The sequence below is a fragment of the Plecotus auritus genome (assembly GCF_963455305.1).
Source record: "Plecotus auritus genome assembly, chromosome: X".
In the NCBI taxonomy this organism is placed as follows: domain Eukaryota; kingdom Metazoa; phylum Chordata; class Mammalia; order Chiroptera; family Vespertilionidae; genus Plecotus; species Plecotus auritus.
Genome location: NC_137784.1, coordinates 68,911,743 through 68,933,837, shown reverse-complemented (window position 1 = coordinate 68,933,837; position 22,095 = coordinate 68,911,743). Strand labels below are relative to the sequence as shown.

At 42.3% G+C, this 22,095-nt stretch overlaps 2 protein-coding genes across 2 annotated transcripts in view; one reads left to right on the top strand and one right to left on the bottom strand.

The window, feature by feature from the left end:
- FAM133A (family with sequence similarity 133 member A) overlaps nucleotides 1-19,474 on the bottom strand; it is a 73,365-nt gene extending 53,891 nt beyond the window's left edge. Inside the window, exons 1-2 of the mRNA XM_080652375.1 lie at nucleotides 19,224-19,474; nucleotides 18,536-18,605 (exon numbers count right to left, since the gene is read on the bottom strand). The gene's annotated coding sequence lies outside the window, so the exon portion shown is untranslated. The remainder of the gene's footprint in view (nucleotides 1-18,535; nucleotides 18,606-19,223) is intronic.
- Nucleotides 19,475-19,603: 129 nt separating this feature from the next.
- On the top strand, nucleotides 19,604-21,822 carry NAP1L3 (nucleosome assembly protein 1 like 3). Its single transcript, XM_080652160.1, has one exon. It carries the CDS (start codon nucleotides 19,956-19,958, stop codon nucleotides 21,438-21,440), a length of 1,485 nt encoding a protein of 494 aa, XP_080508286.1. The 5' UTR covers nucleotides 19,604-19,955; the 3' UTR covers nucleotides 21,441-21,822.
- The last annotated feature ends 273 nt before the right edge of the window (nucleotides 21,823-22,095 follow it).

Below are 22,095 nucleotides of genomic sequence, written 5' to 3'. Positions count from 1 at the left end.
TTAAATCCAGGCAGTCTGACACCAGCGCCTATACTACTGCTTGAAACTTACAAGAATATAGATCAGATCATCATAGTGCATCTTCTTGGGTATCAATTTTACCCAGGGACAGGGAATCTTATCTCATATAAAAACAAATGTCAATAAATTATGAAATGCAAATAAATCAAATACTGGACAGTAATTTATAGTTAAAACATATGGATTTCAAAGGACTTTCCTGCTTTCAATGGATAGCTTCAGGTCATGCCTTTTGGCTTCTCAAAGTACAAGTTCCTACTAAAGTGGAAATATTCCTAGGATATTTTTCATTTAATTGTGGATTGGATACATTAGATTTACTTTAAGCTCTGACCTCCCAGTGTTTGGGTATTAACCAAATAAAGTCATTAGGCATGCTAGAATTAATAAAAATCGTGTTTTACAGTAAATAAATTTGTCTTAGTATACTTTGCCAGGTCAAACTAAGACTCAGGTAAGCCAGAGGAATTTGAGGACTGGTGCCCCTAAATGTACTAACACCATGAGAACATTACTTTCACCAGAGAGTGGAAGAGGAGCCATGCCTGTCACTTAACTCCAGTTTCAGCAACTCTATCCAGTTTATTCACTTTGTTCATTGAAGATAGTATAGTAGAGTGGTAATAACTCAACATCTGGAATCAAACTATCAGGTTTCACATCCTGGCTCTTTCAATAACAAATTATTTGACCTTGGGCAAGTTATTCACTTAGCCTTATTAGAAGATACTAAGAATAATAAAAAATAATATAGGGATAAGGATAGTATGAAGAGAGAAACCAAGATGGCAGCATAGGAAAACACCTGAAATTGCTGCCTCGCACAACCACTTCAAAACTACAACTAAAAGACAAAACAGACATCATCCAGAACCACAGGAAGGCTGGCTGAGTGGAAATTCTACAACTAGAAGGAAAGAAAAAAGCATACTGAGACTCAGAGGAGTTCAGAAAAGCACAGAAGTTCTCCCAGCGTAGACACAGCTGATCCTCACAGCCAATTGGCCTGGAGGTCAATTCCTCCCAGTGATACCAACAACAATCAAGACTTAACTACAACAAGGCTGTGCACACAGTCCACAAAGGGGTGCACCAAGAGTGTCCACCTCAGGTAATTGGGGAGGCTGAGCTACTGGACCTTAGAGGACACCTACCACACAAAGCTACTCTACCAACTCAGGGAAGCAGCAAAAATGCGGAGACAAAGAAACAGATCACAAATGAAAGAAATGGAGGAAAGCAAACAACTGGATATAGAGTTCAAAACCATGGTTATAAGGTTACTCAAGAATTTTCTAGAAACCTCTGAGAAATTTATTGAAACCCTCAAGGATATGAAAAAGGACCAACTAGAAATTAAGCATACACTGATTGAAATAAAAAATAACATACAGAGCTGAAACCGGTTTGGCTCAGTGGATAGAGCGTTGGCCTGCAGACTGAAAGGTCCCAGGTTCGATTCCGGTCAAGGGCATGTACCTTGGTTGTGGGCACATCCCCAGTGGGAGGTGTGCAGGAGGCAGCTGATCGATGTTTCTCTCTCATCAATGTTTCTAGCTCTCTATCCCTCTCCCTTCCTTTCTGTAAAAATATCAATAAAATATATTAAAAAAAAATAAAATAACATACAGAGATCCAACAGCAGACCAGAGAATTGCAAGAATCAAGTCAAAGATTTGAAATATGAAGAAGCAAAAAACACCCAACCGGAAAAGCAAAAAGAAAAAAAGAGTCCAAAAATATGAAGATACTGTAAGGAGCCTCTGGGACAACTTCAAGTGTAGCAACATCTGAATTATTGGGGTGCCAGAAGAAGAGAGGGAGCAAGATGTTGAAAACCTATTTGAAAAAAATAATGACAGAAAACTTCCCCCACCTGGTGAAAGAAATAGACTTATAAGTCCAGGAAGCGCACAGAACCCCAAACAAGAGAAATCCAAAGAGGACCACACCAAGACACATCATAATTAAAATGCCAAGAGCAAAAGACAGAGAGAATATTAAAAGCAGCAAGAGAAAAACAGTTAGTTACCTACAAGGGAGCACCCATACAATTGTCAGCTGATTTCTCAACAGAAACTATGCAGGCCAGATGGGGAGTGGCAAGAAATATTCAAAGTGATGAATAGTAAGAACCTACAACCAAGCTTACTCTACCCAGCAAAGCTATCATTCAGAATTGAAGGGCAGATAAAGAGCTTCACAGATAAGAAAAAGCTAAAGGAGTTCATCACCGCCAAGCCAGTATTATATGAAATGCTGAAAGGTATCCTATCTAATAAAAGCGTAATATGCAAATTGGCCATCACTCCAACACACAAGATGGCTGCCCCCATGTGGTCAAAGATGGCTGCCCCCACATGGACACAAGATGGCCACCACAAGATGGCCAGCAGGGCAGGGTAATTGGGAGGGACCAGGCCTGCAAGGGAGGGCAATTGTGGGTGATCAGGCCTGCAGGGGAGGGCAGTTGGGAGGGACCAGTCCTGCAAGGAAGGGCAGTTGGGGGCGATCAAGCCTGCAGGGGAGGGCACTTAGGGGTGACCAGGCTGGAAGAGGAGGGAAGTTGGGGGTGACTGGGCCTGCAGGGAAGGGCAGTTAGGGGTGACCAGGCCTGCAGGGGATGGCAGTTAGGGGCAAACAGGCTGGCAGAGGAGCAATTAGGCATCAATCAGGCTGGCAGGGGAGTGGTTAGGGGGTGATCAGGCTGGCAGGCAGAAGCAGTTAGGGGCAATCAGGCAGGCAGGCAGGCAAGCAATTGAGAGCCAGCAGTCCTGGATTGTGAGAGGGATGTCCGACTGTCCATTTAGGCCTGATCCCAGTAGGATTAGGCCTAAATTGGCAGTCAGACATCCCTCGAGGGGCCCCAGATTGGAGAGGGTGCAGCCTGGCCTGAGGGACACACACCCCCATGCACGAATTTTATGCACCGGGCCTCTAGTTCTTTAAGAAGAGGAAGAAGAAGAAAAAGATAAAGATAAAAATTATGAACAACAAATACATATCTTTCAACAAGTGAATCTAAAAATCAAGTGAATAAAAAATCTGATGAACAGAATAAGTTGGTGAATATAATAGAATCAGGGGCATAGAAAGGGAGTGGACTGACAATCTTTGGGTGGAAAGGGGTGTGAGGGGTGCAGGAAGAGACTGGACAAAAATCTTACACCTATGGATGAGGACAGTGGGGAGGGGTAGGGGCAGAGGGTGGGGTGGGAACCAGGTGGAGAGGAGCTATGGGGTGGAAAAAAGAGGAACAACTGTAATAATCTGAACAATAAAGATTTACTAAAAAAAAAAAAAAAAAAAAAAAAAGAAATAAGCCAAACTGAGAGATACAAAAAAAAATAAATAAAAAAGGATAGTATGAAGATGATAATGAACCTCTGAATGGGCGCATTAAAATAAAATAGTAGCCCAGCCAGTGTGCCTCAGTGGTTGAGTATCAACCTGTGAAACCAGAAGTCATGGTTCAATTCCTAGTCAGGGCACATTCCTGGGTTTTGAGCTTGATATCCAGTGTGGGATGCAGGAGGCAGCTGATCAATGATTCTCTCTCATCATTGATGTTTCTATCTCACTCTCTCTTATCCTCTGAAATTTATATATATAAAATATTATAAAAAAATAAAATAGAAAATGTAAAGCATTTGGTCCAGTGTCTGATATATTGAAAGTGATAAAGTTAGTTATTATTATTCAGTGACAACTATGAATACTTATTACATAATGCTTAGGATAATTATCCATTATTAAAGGACCTGAACAATCTTAATTTACTCCTTAATTTGCCTTTAAGCAAAAATCATTAACATTTGTAAAAATGAGTTTTTGAATACATAATAATATATGTAAAAGTGTGTTAACTGCATAATTGTTTGCTGTGTCAAATACCTGGAATCACCTAGAATGTCTATCAATAGGGAAGGTATCCTTTTCCCTAGTCCTGTGGTCAGCAAACTGTGGCTCGTGAGCCACATGCGGCTCTTTGGCCCCTTGAGTGTGGCTCTTCCACAAAATACCACGGCCTGGGCGAGTCTATTTTGAAGAAGTGGCATTAGAAGAAGTTTAAGTTTAAAAAATTTGGCTCTCAAAAGAAATTTCAATCGTTGTACTGTTGATATTTGGCTCTGTTGACTAATGAGTTTGCCGACCACTGCCCTAGTCTGTATAAGGAGATTAGAAATTATCTCTAAAATCCCTTCCACCTCCCACAAGGACAATATTTTCACACAGCTCTAAGGCTTGAGATGATTACTCTAAGCAATAGAAACGGGAAATCTAAGGTATTAGGTTAGTATTTAAAATTAGGTTACAATGCATATTACTGCAAACTTAACTAACATAAAAAGTTGAAAAAATGTGTTGTTAATATCAAGAATATAAATCATTATTTACATTGGGAGTTATTATGATTATACTAGTGGCCTGGTGCACGAAATTCGTGCACATTAAAAGGGGCTTAATTAGAGGAAATAATTTAATATTGCTATTTGCCCTTTCTCTATAATAGAAGTGTCAGAGATGAAAGAAAATTAGTAAAATGTATATGAAAACCTTCCTCCTATCAGAGTCTTGGGCGCACCATGGGACCCAGAGTCAAGTCCCCACCCACCCACATGTGCCTCAAAATCACATGAGACCCAGACTCGGCTGCCCCCCCCCCCCCAATTGGGCTAGATCCAGACCTGGCCAGTCCCACCCTTGTCAAGCCCCACCGGGCAGGGGATGTAGCCTCAGATCCCTTGGCCCGGCACCAGGACGGGGGAGTGACCTGAGGTGCCTCAGCCCAGATCAGGGTGGGGGTGTGCCTTGAGATCCCCCGTCAAGCCCCGCCAGATGGGGTACATGGCCTGAGATCCCCTGTCAACCCCGCTGGGTGGGGAGCATGGCCTGAGGTCCCCCGTCAAGTCCCACCAGGCATGGGGGCACTGCCTCAGGTCCCCTGGCCCAGCACTGGGAGGGGGAGCACAGCCTCAGGTTCCCCGTCAAGCCCTGCTGGGTGGGGGGCATGGCCTGAGTTCCCCCGACCCAGCACTGGGGGTGCCCCTTGAGGTCCCCTGTCAAGCTCCGCCAGGCAGGGATCACAGCTTCAGGTCCCCTGGCCTGGTGCTGGGGCACGGGGTGCGGCCTGAGGTCCCCCCGCCTGGTGCCAGGGTGGGGTGCATGGCCTGAAGTCCCCTGTCAAGTCCCACCTGGTGGGGGGTGCAGCCTGAGGTCCCCCAGCCTGGCACTGGGGTGGGGGGAGCAGCCTGAGGTCCCCTAGCCCAGCACCAGGACGGGAAGTGCACCTTGAGGTCCCCCATCAATCCCCGCCAGTCCGGGGTGTGGCCTCAGGTCCCCTGGCCTGGTGCCGGGGCGGGGGTCGTGGCCTGAGGTCCCCCGGCTGGGCGCCAGGGCAGGGGGCAAAGCCTGAGGTCCCCCAGCCTGGTGCCAAGGTGAGAGGCGCAGCCTGAGGTCCCCTGTCAAGCCCCCCGCCCCCGGTTGGGTGGTGCGGTCTAAGGTCCCCTGGCCTGGTGCTGGGTGGGGGGGCGGGGCTTGAAGTCCCCTGTCAAGCCCCACAGGGGAAGGAGAGGGCATAGCCTCAGGTCCCTGCTGATTGCTTGTTAAGGCTCCTTATGGGAAGTTGGCCTCAGCTGTGGGTGCAGCCATCTTTGTGATGGAGTGATGATCAATTAGCATATTCCCTCTTTATTAGATAGGATAAAATAAATGTACTTCATTGTATGCAAATTTTATACTGTCAACCTTCATATTGGAATAAAAAATTAAATGGTATCAAAAATAAATATGAGATATAATGAATTTAAGGTTTAGTTAATGAAGATTGATCATTTAGGACTGTCAGGAAGTTTGAAAGTTCTCAAGAAAGAAAAGGATCTGTGTGTGGTGTGAAATATTAAAAGAATACTTGATTTGGAATTTTATTTAAAACTAGAGGTCTGGTGCATGAAATTCATGCACAGGGGTGTGGTGGTCCCTCAGCCCGGCCTGCACCCTCTCCAATCTGGGGTGCCTGCAGGATGGGGCCTAAAATGGCAGTCAGACATCCTTCTCACAATTCAGGACTCCTGGCTCCTAACCGCTCACCTGCCTGCCTGCCTGATTGCCCATAACCACTCTACCTGCCTGCCTAGTCGCCCCTAACTGCCTCTGCTTGCCAGCCTGATTGCCTCCTAACTGGTCCCCTGCCAGCCTGGTCACCCCCTAACTGCCCGGAAGAAAGTTGGACATCCGGAAAATGTCTGGTCGACCCAGTCTAATTAACATATTACCCTTTTATTAGTATAGATTGTATTGATTTTTTTCCCTTTGGAATAACAGGAGACATTCTATAGACAGATAATGCTAAGCAGGATGAATGGCTATTTTGCCCTTAGACCTGTCAGGACCTAACATTATTATTATTATGAATGAATTGCCAACATTCATGTAATTTCCACCCTTATGCATATTAGAATTGGAAAGTCTCTATTTGTATGGTTCCTATACTGCTTCCAAAACAGAAGCCACAGTATTGTCAGAATGAAATGTGAAGTGGCTTGAGACTATGTAACATGAAAGGTCTCTTTATATACCATCTTGATACATAATAATATGAAAAATAGCAAACAATATTGAATTTGAATTCTATGTGTCATTATTAGCCCCATTTTAGAGAGGAAGAACAGAGGCAATAAAAGTGAGGTAACCTGCCCAATATCTAATACAACTAGTAAGGAAAAATCAGGATTCTAGTCCAGCAATTCTGTCTCTAGAACCTGTATTAAAATCACTTAGGTCATAAGGTCTCATGAAGAAAATAAATGCTTACACTTGATTATTATTGGAATTCTCCTTTTTTACACTTAAGAAAGGGTTTTGTGAATTGTGTATATGTTGTTTGATACTAAAGTAACCATCACCTCTGAGGAGCTGTGAAATATATATTTGTTCCCACTAAAATATCTACAGTATGGCAAGACTCATTTTTCCTCAGAGAGACATTTTCCTTAATCAAATTAATTAAATATATTTGGGTATTCTGGATGAGAATTATAGAAAATGTCAATTTGGACTTGTTATACATTTTCCAAATATAATGCAAAATTTAGAAATAGTTATTACCACAAATATATGCATGGACTTTCACCATTCAAATCCTTCAATTTTTTCCTCCCTTTTAGTAGAATTGAATAAAATGCTTCCAAACTTGAAATAAAAAGGGTTTACTTTATTTGAATTTTAGTGTAGAAATTCTTCAAGTGAGTACCATGGGAAAAAGAATATTGAGGGCCCTTATAAAAGCATTTCTCTTGTGATGTGAATTTACATTTTTAAAAAATGCTTGCTATTTTTTAAGTTGAAAATTAACATTAAAACAAATATCCAAGTTAGTAACCAATTTTTCTTCTCTGTCATGGCATTAATTGCAACTGCCCTTTAAAAAAATACATATATATATATATATATATATATATATATATATATATATATAATGGATTTCAAAGAAAGGAGAGGGAGAGGAAGATAGAAGATAGAAACATCATTGATAAGAGAGAATCAGTGATTGGCTGCCCCCTGCATGCCCCCCACTGGGGATGGATCCCACAATGTGGGCATGTGCCCTGACTGAGAATCGAAATGGAATCAAATCATGACCTCCTGGTTCATGGGTTGATACTAAACCATTGAGCAACTGCCCTTTTAAACTCCATGCAATTAAGGCTGTAGTGCCAGAAATGTAATTCACAAATAGTTACTTTAAAAATCAGATGGGGGGGGGGGAGAAACCAAGATGGCAGCATAGGTAAACACCTAAACTGCTGCCTCGCACAACAATTTCAAAACTACAACTAAAAGACAAAACGTCTATCACCCAGAACCACAGGAATGCTGGCTGAGTGAAAATTCTACAACTAGAAGGAAAGAGAAAAGCTCACAGAGAATTGGAGGTACGGCAAAGGGTCTTTGTGCACGAAGAGAGGAAGGGTGGCTGAGAGCCTGGCTGACTTTCTCTGGCGGAAGGGGGAAGGAAGCCCCCGACTGCACTGAACCCCAGTTCTGACTGCACTGAACCCAGTTCCGGGCGAAACCCTGTGGACCCAGGCTCATACAGGGGGAGTCTGGACTGTCAGGTAGAGAGAAAGGCACCCGGAGACTCGGAAGCCGGGGGAGACCCGGGGGAGCCCCGGCGGGCAGGGTTCCAGAGGCGTGCACACCAGTGCGCACAAAGGCTGCGGAGGTTGCCACAGGCTTTCCCTAGCAGAAGGGAGTCGGAAGCTCCTGACTGCATTGAACCCCAGTTCTGACTGCACCGAATCCCAGTTCCAGGCAAGCCCCTGGGGACCCATGCTCTTGTGGGGGGATTCTGGACTCTCGGGCCGAGACTCGGGAGCCGGGGAAGGCAGAGGTCTGCAGGTGCGCACGCACGCAAGGGCAAGGCTGACTGGAAGCCAAGACTGTCTGCTCCGCCCTGAGACTCCACCCCATCCAAGCTGAGCACAGAGGCTATTGCAATTTGGCAAATCTAATCCTATAAGGCTGTCCCCAGCACTGAACTTCTCCCAGCGTAGACACAGCTGATCCTTACAGCCAACTGGCCTGGAGGTCAATTCCTCCCAGTGATACCAACAACAATCAAGACTTAACTACAACAAGGCTGTACACACAGTCCACAAAGGGGTGCACCAAGAGTGTCCACCTCAGGTTAACTGGGGAGGCCGACCCACTGGGCCATAAATAGGAAACCTAGCACACAAATCTACCCTACCAACTCAGGGAAGCAGTGAAAATGCGGCGTCAAAGAAACAGATCACAAACAAAAGAAATGGAGGAAAACAAACGACTGGATATAGAATTCAAAACCATGGTTATCAGGCTTTTCAAGAATATCCTAGAAAAGGCCGATAAATATAACGAGACCCTCGAAGATACGAAAAAGGACCAACTAGAAATTAAACATACACTGACTGAAATAAAAAATATTATACAGAAACCCAACAACAGACTAGAGGAACACAAGAATCAAGTCAAAGAATTGAAATACAAAGAAGCAAAAAACACGCAACCGAAAAAGCAAAAAGAAAAAAAAATCCAAAAAGTTGAAAATAGTGTAAGAAGCCTCTGGGACAACTTCAAGCGTACCAACATCAGAATTATGGGGGTGCCAGAAGAAGAGAGAGAGCAAGATACTGAAAACCTATTTGAAAAAATAATGACCGGAAACTTCCCCCACCTGGTGAAAGAAATAGACTTAAAAGTCCAGGAAGCACACAGAACCCCAAACAAAAGGAATCCAAAGAGGACCACACCAAGACACATCAAAATTAAAATGTCAAGAGCAAAAGACAAAGAGAGAACATTAAAAGCAGCAAGAGAAAAACAGTTAATTACCTACAAGGGAGCACCCATACGATTGTCAGCTGATTTCTCAACAGAAACTATGCAGGCCAGACGGGAGTGGCAAGAAATATTCTAAGTGAAGAATAGCAAGAACCTACAACCAAGCTTACTCTACCCAGCAAAGCTATCATTCAGAATTGAAGGGCAGATAAAGAGCTTCACAGATAAGAAAAAGCTAAAGGAGTTCATCACCACCAAACCAGTATTATATGAAATGCTGAAAGGTATTCTTAAAGAAGAGGAAGAAGAAAAAAGTAAAGATAAAAATTATAAACAACAAATACAAATCTATCAACAAGTGAACCTAAAAATCAAGTGAATTAAAAATCTGAGGAACAGAATAATCTGGTGAATATAATAGAATCAGGGGCATAGAAAGGGAGTGGACTGATAATTCTCAGGGGGAAAGGGGTATGGGGGGGTTCAGGAAGAGACTGGACAAAAATCATACACCCATGGATGAAGACAGTGGGGGGGAGGTAAGGGCAGAAGGTGGGGTGGGAACCGGGTGGAGGGGAGCTATGGGGGGAAAAAGGAGAAACAATTGTAATAATCTGAATAAAGATTTATTTAAAAAAATAAAAAATAAAAAATAAAAATGCCTGAAAAGACAAAAAAAAATCAGATGGTATAACTATGTATCATATTCTATTCACTTGTGTATGTCTTTATTTTAGGAATGAGCATGGAATGAGATAATTTTGCTTTGAAAACAATAGTGTGAAATAATACCCATTTTTGTTACTATTCCTTTTTTGAACATAATTTATTTCCAGCTTAAAAATACTTTCTATTTATATTTTAGCAAACAGGCCTCTCCTACCAGACGTGAGGAAAACAAAGGTATTATTTATACTCTTGAATAATACTAGCTAACATTCCTGTGGCTGGGCTCTAGATAGCGACACACTGGCAACTTCACAAAGTAGAAGAGCATTTGTGTTTCTTGTTTTGATTTATTTTCTAGGTTTTATTACTGTTGTTTCTTGCCCTTTTTCTCTTAGATATCTGAGAGCAGAAATGAAAGGCTGAGGATGAAGATCCTTCTGTTGTAACTGTCTGCATTGTAATAAAACTCCCTTATCCCACAATTTGATTCTTATTCCCTACCAAACATATCTAAAAAAAATTACCAACTGGGTGATTAAAATAAGTATACAATGGAATAAAATAGAAAGTCCAACATACATCCACATTTATATGGACAACTAATTTTTGATGAAGGTGCAAAGGTAATTCAGTAGAGAAACAATAGTCTTTTCAACAAATGATGCTGGAAAAATTAAATGTCCACATGTAAAACATAATTTAAATCCATACCTTGTACCACATACAAAAATAGTTCAGATTTAAAACTTCTTTAAAAAACATGAAAGAATATCTTTGTGACATTGGGCTAGGCAAATATTTCTTTTCTTTTTTAAAAAATATGCCTTATTGATTTCAAAGAGAGTAAGGGAGAGGGAAAAGGAGAGGGGGACAGCAGCATCAATGATGAGAGAGAATGATAGATTAGCTGCCTCCTGCACGCCCCTCCACTGGGGACTGAGCCTGCAACCCAGGAATGTGCCCTGACCAGGAATCAAATCGAACCAGTGACCTCCTGGTTCATAGGTCAGTGCTTAACCACTGATGAGCCATGCCAGCCAGCCAGGCTAGGCAAACATTTCTTAGAACTGATATCAAACCATGATCTATTTTTTAAAAAGATAAATCATATTTCATCAAAATTGTAAACTTCCACTTTTTGAAAAACCGTGAAAGGCACTGTTAACAGGGTGAAAAGAAAATCAATGGATTGTGAGAAAATATTTGCAGATCTTATACCTGATAAAGGATTTGTATCCAGAGTATGTAAAATATTCTTAAAACTTAATAGTAAGATAACAACCCAATAGAAAAATGAATAGACACTTCACCAAGGAAGATATGTGGATGGTAAATCAGTACACAAAAATATGTTCACCATCATTAATCATTAGGGAAATGCAAAGTAAAATCACAATGAGATACTACTACATCCCTATTAGAATGGCCACATTTAAAAAGACTGACCAGCCCTGGCCAGTGTGGGTCAGTTGTTTGGGCATTGTCCCATGCACCAAAAGGGTGCTGGTTTCATTCCTGGTCAGGGCACATGCCTGGGTTGCAGGCTCAATCCCCAGTATGCTCTCACATTGATATTTTTCTCTCTCTAAAACTCAATAAAAATATTTTTTTAAAAAAAGACTGACCATACCAAATGTTGGCACTCCTAGTGGGAATGTGAAATTGTACAACTACTCTGGAAAACAGGTAATATATATATATCCTATTTAATAAGAGAGTAATATGCAAATTAACCATCACTCTGCTACGCCCACCAGCCACGCCCACCAGCCACGCCCACCAGCCAATCAGAGCAAATATGCAAATAAACCCAACCAAGATGGCTAAGGCCACAGAGAGCAGGAGGGAGGCTTGGGTTTCCCTGGCAATGGAGGAAGCCAAGCTTTCCGCCTGCCCTTGCCGGCCTAGGCCTCCACTCAAGGCTACAAAGTTTCAATGATAGAAGATACATAAACCCAAACAGAAATGGCGGCAGCCACAGAGCTGGAAAGAGCAGGAGGCTAGGGTTGCCCCCAGTGATGGAGGAAGCCAAGCTTTCCGCACACCCAACCCAGGCCTCCACTCAAGGCTACAAAGTTTCAATGATAGAAGATAAATAAATCCCCCAAGAAATGGCTGCCGCCAAGGAGCAAGCAGAAGGCTGGGCTCTGCTCCAGGCTACAAAGTTTCAATTGTAGAAGATAAATAAACCCCAGATACCAGGGCCTCCACTTGGGTCGCCAGGGGTGTGGCCAGCCTGCAAACCACCACAGGCCCCTCGCCCAGGCCGCCCCATGCCCCAAGGGAACCCCCACCCTGATCCGGGACATCCTTCAGGGCAAACCAACTGGCCCCCACATATGCACCAGGCCTCTATCCTATCTAATAAAAGAGTAATATGCAGATTGACCATCACTCCAACACACAAGATGGCTGCCCCCATGTGGTCAAAGATCCTGCCTCCATGTGGACACAAGATGGCCAGCACAAGTTGGCCTGCAAGGGAGGGCAGTTGGGGCGATCAAGCCTGCAGGGGAGGGCAGTTAGGGGTGACCAGGCCTGCAGGGGAGAGCAGTTAGGGGTGACCAGGCCTGCAGTGGAGGGTAGTTAGGGGTGACCAAGCCTGCAGGGGAGGGTAGTTAGGGGTGACCAGGCCTGCAGGGGAGGGTAGTTAGGGGTGACCAGGCTGGAGAGGGTGCAGGCTGGGCTGAGGGACACACACACCCCAGTGCACGAATTTCGTGCACCCGGCCTCTAGTGTGTGTGTGTGTGTGTATATATATATATATATATATATATATATATATATATATATATATATTGAGTTTGGGGCTGCTATGCATATATATATATATATATATATATACACACACACACATACATATATAAATATATATATATATATATATATATATGACTTCACAGGTGTATAGATTTATTAAAACATCAGATTGTACATTTTATGTACAGTTGTACCAATTATACTTAAGTAGGACTGAATTTAAAATAATTAACTTGTGTAATAAAATAAAAACTGTCTAAATAAACTAATAAAAAAAGTAACATAAAAATAAGTCCAAATATAAATGAACTCGCAGTCCTTGGCTTCTTAAATATCTACAAAAAAAGATATTGCTGCAGCACTTGTCACTGTGTATTACGTATGTGTGTTTGTGAGGCAAGGTTGGTGGGTAGAATTGTGTATATGTTCATAACAGGGAAGGTTTAAGATGTCAATGAGTCATGTTCAGCCTGAATATACCAATAGATTATGTGCTAAGCATCATCTCATATAGAAGTATGAACATTTAACCAACCCAAACATAAAATAATGAAAGAGAGACCATATGAGATTATGCAAGTAATCTATAGATAGCCTTATGAAAAAATAAGAATATTGTCTGTGCTAGAACTAATTATTATAAAACTAGAGGCCTGGTGCATGAAATTTGTGTACGGAGGGGGATGTCCCTCAGCCCAGCCTGCAACGTCTCCAATCTGGGACAGCTTGAGGGATGTCTAAACGGGCAGTTGGACATCCCTCTCACAATCCAGGACTGCTGGCTCCCAACCGTTTGCCTGCCTCTGCCTGATTGCCCCTAACCGCTTCTGCCTGCCAGCCTGATCACCCCCTAACCACTCCCCTGATAGCCTGATCGATGCCTAACTGCTCCCTGGCCAGCCCAATTGCCCCTAACTGCCCTCCTCTGCAGGCCTGGTTGCCCCCACCTGCACTCCCTGCTGGCCCGGTCACCTCTAACAGCCCTCCCCTGCTGGCCTGATCACCCCTAACGGCCCTCCCCTGCAGGCCTGGATCCCCCACAACTGTCCTCCACTGCAGGCCTTGTCCCCCCCAACTGCCCTCCCCTGCAGGCCTGGTCTCCCCCAACTGCTCTCACCTGCAGGCCTGGTCCCCCCCAACTGTCCTCCACTGCAGGCCTGCCCCCCCCAACTGCCCTCCCCTGCAGGCCTGGTCCTCCCCAACTGCCCTCCCCGGCTGGCCTGGTCCCCCCCAACTGCCCTCCCCTGCAGGCCTGGGTCCCCCCACAACTATCCTCCCCTGAAGGCCTGATTCCCCCCACTAACTGCCCTCCCCTGCTGTCCTGGTGCAAGCCTGGGTCCTCCCTCAACTATCTTCCCCTGCAGGTCTGGTCTCCCCGAACTGCCCTTCTCTGCCCACCCGGTCACTCCTAACTGCCCTCCCTGTTTGCCTGGTCTTGCCCCCATCCCAACTGCCCTGCCTTGCAGTCCTGGTACCCCCAACTGCCCTCCCTGCAGGCTTGGTAACCCCCAACTGCCCTCCCCTGCTGGCCTGGTCTCCCCCAACTGCCCTCCCCTGCAGGCCCAGTCACCCCTAACTGCACTCCCTGCTGGCCTGATCGCTCACAACTGCCCTCCTCTGCAGGTGTGGTTCCTCCAAACTGCCCTCCCTTGCAGGCCTGGGTCCCCCCAACTGTCCTACACTGCAGGCCTGGTCTCCCCCCAACTGCCCTCCACTGCACTGCAGGCCTGCCCCCACAACTGCCCTCCTCTGCAGGCCTGGTCCCCTCCAACTGCTCTCCCCTGCAGGCCTTCCCCCCAAAACTGCCCTCCCCTGCTGGCCTGGTCCCCCCCAACTGCCCTCTCCTACAGGCCTGCCCCCTCCCAACTGCCCTCCCCTGCAGGCCTGGTCCCCCCAAACTGCCCTCCCCTGCAGGCCTGGTCCCCCCTATCTGCCCTCCCCTGCAGGCGTGGGTCCCCCCAACTGCCCTCCCTTGCTGGCCTGGTCTCCCCCAGCTGCCCTCCTCTGCTGGACTGGTCACCCCTAACTGCCCACAACTGCCTTCCCCTGCAGGCCATCTTGTGGTGGCCATCTTGTGTCCACATGGGGGCAGCCATCTTTGACCACATGGGGGCAGCCATGTTGTGTCTTGGAGTGATGGCCAATCTGCATATTACTCTTTTATTAGATAGGATATTCATGGTAGAAAATATATGGTAGTATGCATAAATTCATTATATGAAGAAAATACATATTTTCCTTTGTACCTAAAGAAGTACCTGCCATGCCGAAACCGGTTTGGCTCAATGGATAGAGCGTCAGCCTGCGGACTGAAAGGTCCCGGGTTCGATTCCGGTCAAGGGCACGTACCTTGGTTGCGGGCACATCCCCAGTGGGAGGTGTGCAGGAGGCAGCTGATCGATGTTTCTCTCTCATCGATGTTTCTAGCTCTCTATCCCTCTCCCTTCCTCTCTGTAAAAAATCAATAAAATATATTAAAAAAAAAAAGAAGTACCTGGCATTATAAAATTAACTAATAAACTGAAAAAAGCTACAAAGTAAGTGTGTTACTAGATTCTTAAGTTAGTGCATATACATTAAAAGTAGAACATTGTGGCTGAGTAATATTCCATTGTACTGGTATATATGTCCCACAGCTTTTATCCACTCGTCTATTGATGGGCACTTGGGTTGCTTCCATAGCTTGGCTATTGTACATGATGCTGCAATGAACATAGGGGTGCATACAGGGGTGGGCAAAAGTAGGTTAAGTTACCAGACATCATTACCTAAAAAATAAATCATAAGTAAAGATACAAAATAATAACATTAATAATAAGACAAATAAATAATACAATAATTAAGAAATCAATAATAATACAAAAACAAACTGTCTCATGTACTCACAAATGTACACCTACTTTGCCGAACCCTGTATATGCTTTTAGATTAATGTTTTTGGCACAAACAAAATGGAAACAGACTCACAGACACAGGAAACAGACTGATGGTTACCAGAGTGGAGGGGGGTTGGGGGACTGGGTAAAAAAGTTCAAGGAATTGAGAAGTACAAATTGGTAGTTAACAAATACTCATGGAGATGTAAAGTACAGCATAGAAAATATCTATAATAATAAAAACATAATATGCTAATTAGACCTGATGTCCTTCCTGATGGCCTTACAGACGACCTCCTGGACAAAGCTGCAGCGGTGGGGGCCGAGGCAGCCGCTGCTGCGGCGGGGGCTGAGCCCCTTGCATCGGGCCTCTAGTAGTCAATAATATTGATATAACTATGTATGGTGTCAGGTGGGTACTGGAAATATTGGGGGAACACTTTATAAAGTATATGATTGTCTAACCACTATACTATGCACCTGAAACTAATGTAAAATAAATATTGAATGTATTTTTTTAAATAGACTGTTGTGGTTAGAAGTAATCTATATTCTATGGCTTATGAAAAAAATAGTTCCAAACTGAAAATCTGAATAGTTTATTAATGTATTATCTTTGTATGAGGTTTTTCACAAGTTTTTATCTCTTTTTATGCTCTGTTCCACTCTAAATTTTTCTGTGTCAGTTTAAGTGATTAAGTACTAATCCTTGAAAAGCATCTAAACAACCCTCCGAATAGATAATTTTAGAATGAAAGCTGTAATTGGGCCATATTTGTCCAATATCATTAAGTTAGAAAAGGGCATTTTCTAAGAGTCACAATTGCCTCAAATCAAGGCCAAAATTATTTTATCTTTAGGATTTCACCATCAATTAATTTCTTTATTATTTCAGTGATAAACAAGCAAAGGATATGAAAAGGCAAGGCTCAAATAAACAATAAACATATGGAAAGACATTTAATCTTATCACTAATCTAGGAAATACAAATACATAATAATGAAAAGTTAATTTGGTGGTATTCATTAAAAATGTAAATAATGATCTCCCCTCTGTGTCTTTTGAGTTACTTTATTTTAATCCTCATCCCAAGATATGTTTTACTGATTTTAGAGAGAGGGGTAGGAAGAGAGAGAGAGAGAGAGAGAGAGAGAGAGAGAGAGAGAGAGAGAAACAATGATGTATGAGATAAACATCGAACCCACAACCTATGCATGTGCCCTGACAGGAATCGAACTGGCAACACTTTGGTGCACAGAAAGTTCCAACCAACTGAGCCACACCAGCCAGGGCTGTTTTGAGTTACTTTTAATTTCTTATGTAAATTTCAATGTACTATCTGACTTTTTCCAATGTATATAATTTTGACAAAATATAAAATTAGTAAAAAATGCCTCATTAATTGTTTGCAAAAACATTGTGGCCAACAAATAAGAAAATTCAGAAACAAAACCAAGCAATTCAGTTAATATGATAAAAGTTATATTTTTCAAATAAGTGTAAGACAATAAGATTATGAAATAAATAGCACTAAGAATATTAGCTGTCTAATAATATATATATACATATATATATAACGAATAATATATATATATATATATATATATATATATATATATAACGCAGTACTTAATGCAAAATACTAATTCCTGATGGTACAAAATTTAACATGTATTTTAAACCATTAAAGTACTATAAAATATAAGAGCATTCATTAAAATACTCATCATTTAAATAAGAATAAGTTATAGTACAATATTTGTGGCATAAACCCACTGATTTCCATAGTATATGTTTTGAGTAAAAGTATGAAATGAAAGGATACACACATAGTAAATTTTATTCACCACTATATTGCCATCTTCTACCACATGCGCCTGGCACATGGTAGTCACAAAAATATATTAGCTGAATGACAAAATAAATGAGCTCATATGCATTCTTGCTGTGACTGTAAGTTGAGATAACTTTTCTGTGGAGAAGTTTGGCAATATGTATCAAAGAAAAAAATGAGTGTAATATTTATTCTAGCACTCCTACTTCTAGGAATTCATCCTGTGACAATTGTTACAAGCCTGTGTAGTAAGTATGCAGAACTAAATTTTTTTAATAACAGGAAAAAATATGTATGTTAGTGGAATGATGGTGTGGGAAGTATCTGCCTTACAACAGGAATCTGGTCAAATAAATTGAGGTAAATATTTCCATGGAATATTAATCTATTTTAAAATAAGATGTTGATCATTTACCATGAAAATATAGTTGAAATTAATCAATAAATGAGCTGATTGTAAAATATAATGTGATGTTACATAGATAAAACAGCATACCTAAATAAGCTGGTATGTATATGTACAAAGATATTTCTGGAAGGACATGCATCAAAATGCTAACAATGTTTATCATTTGGTTGCTAAGACTGCATTTTTACTATCATTGAAATGTTCTATATTACATATTTTTAAATGCTTATATACTTTGACAATCAGAAATAAGCAATAAAATTAATTTACAAAATAGAAAATTAAAGTATTCCCTAACTTGTGATGACTAAATGACAAAGCACAAAACCTATAATAAAAAATAGCACAAAGGTTAATCTAACTTTAATATTTTTACTCATTTGAAATGAATAATTCAACACATTTTATTTTTTGATTCACTACTTGTATTCTGTGAGCAGGTTTAGATAGTGAATGGGAGTAATTAGGTTATTTTCTACATCAGTATATCAAATCACCTCTGTGGACTTTTCTGCTTCCATAGAAATATCAAAATATCTTCCAATTAAGTCTTTAAAAGATTATATCCTGTGAAATTTCATTCATATACAGATAGGTAATTTTTGTCATTCATAAAAATGGGCTAAAATATGTTCCTTACCTTTCAATGAAAAGTAAACACTGGTCTTTTGGGTTGTACCAAGGGAGTTGTTCTGTAGCAGAAAAGAGTCCTGTAAATAAAAATAACACATACCTGTTTTTAAAGTTCATTTTGCAAAAGTTTATTCACATATTAATTGACTTGTAAATTATACTGCAGTTTGGCTAGAATTCACAATGTTAGAAGGAAATTGGTGGCAGAAGACATTGTAAAGTATACCCTGATCGAGAATGCACTTTTACTAGCACAGATCCCCACTCCCATCCTGCTGTTCCTGGAATTAAAAACTGCTGCAAAAAAGTATAGAGCAAACAGTCTGCCTTTAAATAATACTACCTAACAATGAATACTCTTTTATTGTATCTACAAGGCTGTTGTAAGCATTGAGAAAGGCTATGAGGCAAGTCATCAGCAAGGTTGGGGTATATTATATGCCAGCTTAAAAAGAGAAATATAGTAAAAATGGTGTAACTGACTCACGGCAACATGGGTTCGCAAACCTTGTAGATGGATATAAACCAGGCTTGCCAAACATCACAGACAGCACTTATTAAAACTGCTACGTGGAATGCAATATGCCTGCTTTCTAGCCCCTCCCTCCTTTGCCAATAAACGACTGCCCCTTTATTTTCAGTGTAAAAATACATGCTTATAGAATATTTCGGTAAAGAGATTTTAAAAAGCATACATAATCACACTGCCCAATGATGCCATTTGGAGTATTTTCATCCAATTGTTTAAAAACAGATTTTTGTGAGAGGCCAAACAGGAGTTCTGGATGGGCGGACGGGAGGATACTCCTCTTCCCTTGTTAGAAACAATGGCTAGTATTTTTACCACTTATCCAAGCGTTTCCTTTAAAATTATAAAACTATAAAGATAGAATTTTGAGGGGAAAACGTCTTCCAGGGGTGTGTGCCTCAACTACCAAGGAGCATCTGGGAAGGTGGGCGGAGCCTGGAGGGGGAGTAGTGTTTCGTCATTCATTGGGCTTAGCTATTGTCAATCAAGCATGCCCAGCAAATGAGGTGCTAGCTAAAGGAACACTGGGAACTAAATTAACTGGGAGGTAGAACTGAAAGGGGAGGGGGATTGCGATCAAAACATTGGAGAGATCTCAGGGTCTCACACTGCACCATCCAGCTGCTTCACGCCTCTGTCCGCCGCTGTAGCGACCGGGAGAGCGTTGTCACCGCTGCTCTAGCACAGGTCTCCACTGCCACTGCTAGCTACCTTCACGCGATCGATCGCAGCTGTCCAGCTGTCCAGCCCGCCAGCCCTGCGCTACTGCTGCAGTTGCCGCACAGCCTTCTCATCCCGAGTCTCCGCCACCCAAGCATCCGTGAGTCATTTTCTGCCCTTCTCTGGGCGCGTGGTTTCAGCGGTAGTTGTCACCTTAAGAGGTTTGCAGGCTTGCAAAATGGCAGAAGCGGATCTTAACATGGTCTCGGAACCTGCCGCGCAGGGGGTCGCTGAAGAGGTGAAGGCTAGCTTGTCTAGTGATTCCGGGGAAGAATCTGACAGCAGTAGCTCTAGCGGCAGCACTGGTAGCGGTAGCAGCAGCAGCAGCAGCAGCAGCAGCATCAGTAGCAGCAGCACCTCCACCAGCAGCAGCAGCAGCAGCAGCAGCACCAGCGGCAGCAGTAGTCTCAGCCGTTTATATGGAAAGAGGAGGGTACCTGAGCCTTCTAGAAGGGCGCGGTGGGCTCCATCGGGTAACAGTTTTGTGGATCGGCTGCCACAGGCGGTTCGAAATCGTGTGCAGGCGCTCAGAAACATTCAAGATGAATGTGACAAGGTAGACGCCCTATTCTTAAAGGCAATTCATGGTCTTGAAAGAAAATATGCCGATCTCAATAAGCCTCTATATGATCGGCGATCTCAAATCATAAATGCAGAATATGAGCCCACAATAGAGGAATGTGAATGGAATTCAGATGATGAGGTGTTCAGCAGTGATGAAGAGGTGCAGGATGACAGCCCTAGTGAAATGCCTGCCTTAGAGGGTGAGGAAGAAGAGGATCCTAAAGAAAAACCCGAGGTAAAGGCTGAAGATACGGAGGTTCCTAAAGAAATTCCTGAGGCAAAGGCTGAAGAAAAAGCCCAGTCAAAAGATCTGGAGGCAAAGACTGAAGTAAATGAAGATCCTAAAGAAGTCCCCCAGGCAAAGGCAGAAGGGAAAGAACAGCCTAAAGCAGCAGAGGGTAAGGAAAGGGCTGCAGTAAAAGAGGCTCCTAAAAGAGTTCATGAGGTCAGGCCTAAAGAAAGAGTGAATCTGAAAAGAGCTCGCAAGGGAAAGCCTAAGAAAGAAGATCCTAAAGGCATCCCCAACTATTGGCTGACTGTTTTAAAGAATGTTGACAAGCTCGGGCCCTTGATTCAGAAGTATGATGAGCCCATACTGAAGTTCTTGTCAGATATTAGCCTGAAGTTCTCAAAACGTGGCCAGCCTATAAGTTACACATTTAATTTTTATTTTCTGCCCAATCCATACTTCAGAAATGAGGTGCTGACCAAGACATATATAATAAAGTCAAAGCCAGATTACAATGATCCCTTCTTCACTTGGGGATGGGAAATCTATGATTGCAAAGGCTGTAAGATAGATTGGAGAAGAGGAAAGGATGTTACCTTGACAACCACCTACAGTCGCACAACTGCCACTGGAGAAATTGAATTCAAACCAAGAGTGGTTCCCAATTCATCATTCTTCAATTTCTTTAGCCCTCCTGAGATTCCTAAGATTGGAAAGCTGGAGCCACGACAAGATGCTATCCTTGATGAAGACTTTGAAATTGGTCAAATTTTACATGATAATGTCATTCTGAAATCAATCTATTACTTTACAGGAGAAGTCAAGCGTATCTATCACAATGGTAAAGATTATAGAAACAGGAAATACTGAAAATAAAGAGGCTGCCTGAAAGAATTTTCAAGATCTCAAAAGTTCACGAAGTGAAACCTGCTCTATCACCTCATTACTAGTATTCCTTACAGTCTTGTGTTTTTGTATTTTCTTAGTAGTCTAAAAAATTATCTTAAAGTGTCTAAGTATCAGTTTATTCTTTATAGCCTGTTGCAGTGTGATATTCTCCAAAACCTGTAAACTTCTGTCAGTTATTTAAAGCATGTTAATTTGGTGCTACAGAGTTTTTATTTTTGTGAAGTCCTTTTGTCATGTTCCTATTAGAATGTATCTGTGAAAACTGTCAGAATTAACTGAGACAAATATTTACTTGAACAAAACAATGTTCCTGAAGTACCAATACAGGTGTTGTTATTTTTTCCAGCCCATAGGTCTAAGGGTTTGAATCTGCTTGCACTAGCTGTGCCTTCATTATTTTGCTATAGAAATACAGTACTTATATTAACTAGAACAGTGCATTGTGAAATTTGACTGCTTGCAAAAAATTAGCATACATTTAAGAATGTCCATCCAGACTATATATATGACTATGATTTTATTTATGTGACAGTGTTCTATAAATTTAATCACAATGAAGTAATTGTTTACCACTGAGGTGTTAATATGACATAGTATTTTAAAAAGTTTCCTCATT

Excerpts from the sequence above, each read along its gene's own strand:
- NAP1L3 (XM_080652160.1), top strand. The coding sequence starts at position 19,956 with ATGGCAGAAGCGGATCTTAACATGGTCTCGGAACCTGCCGCGCAGGGG.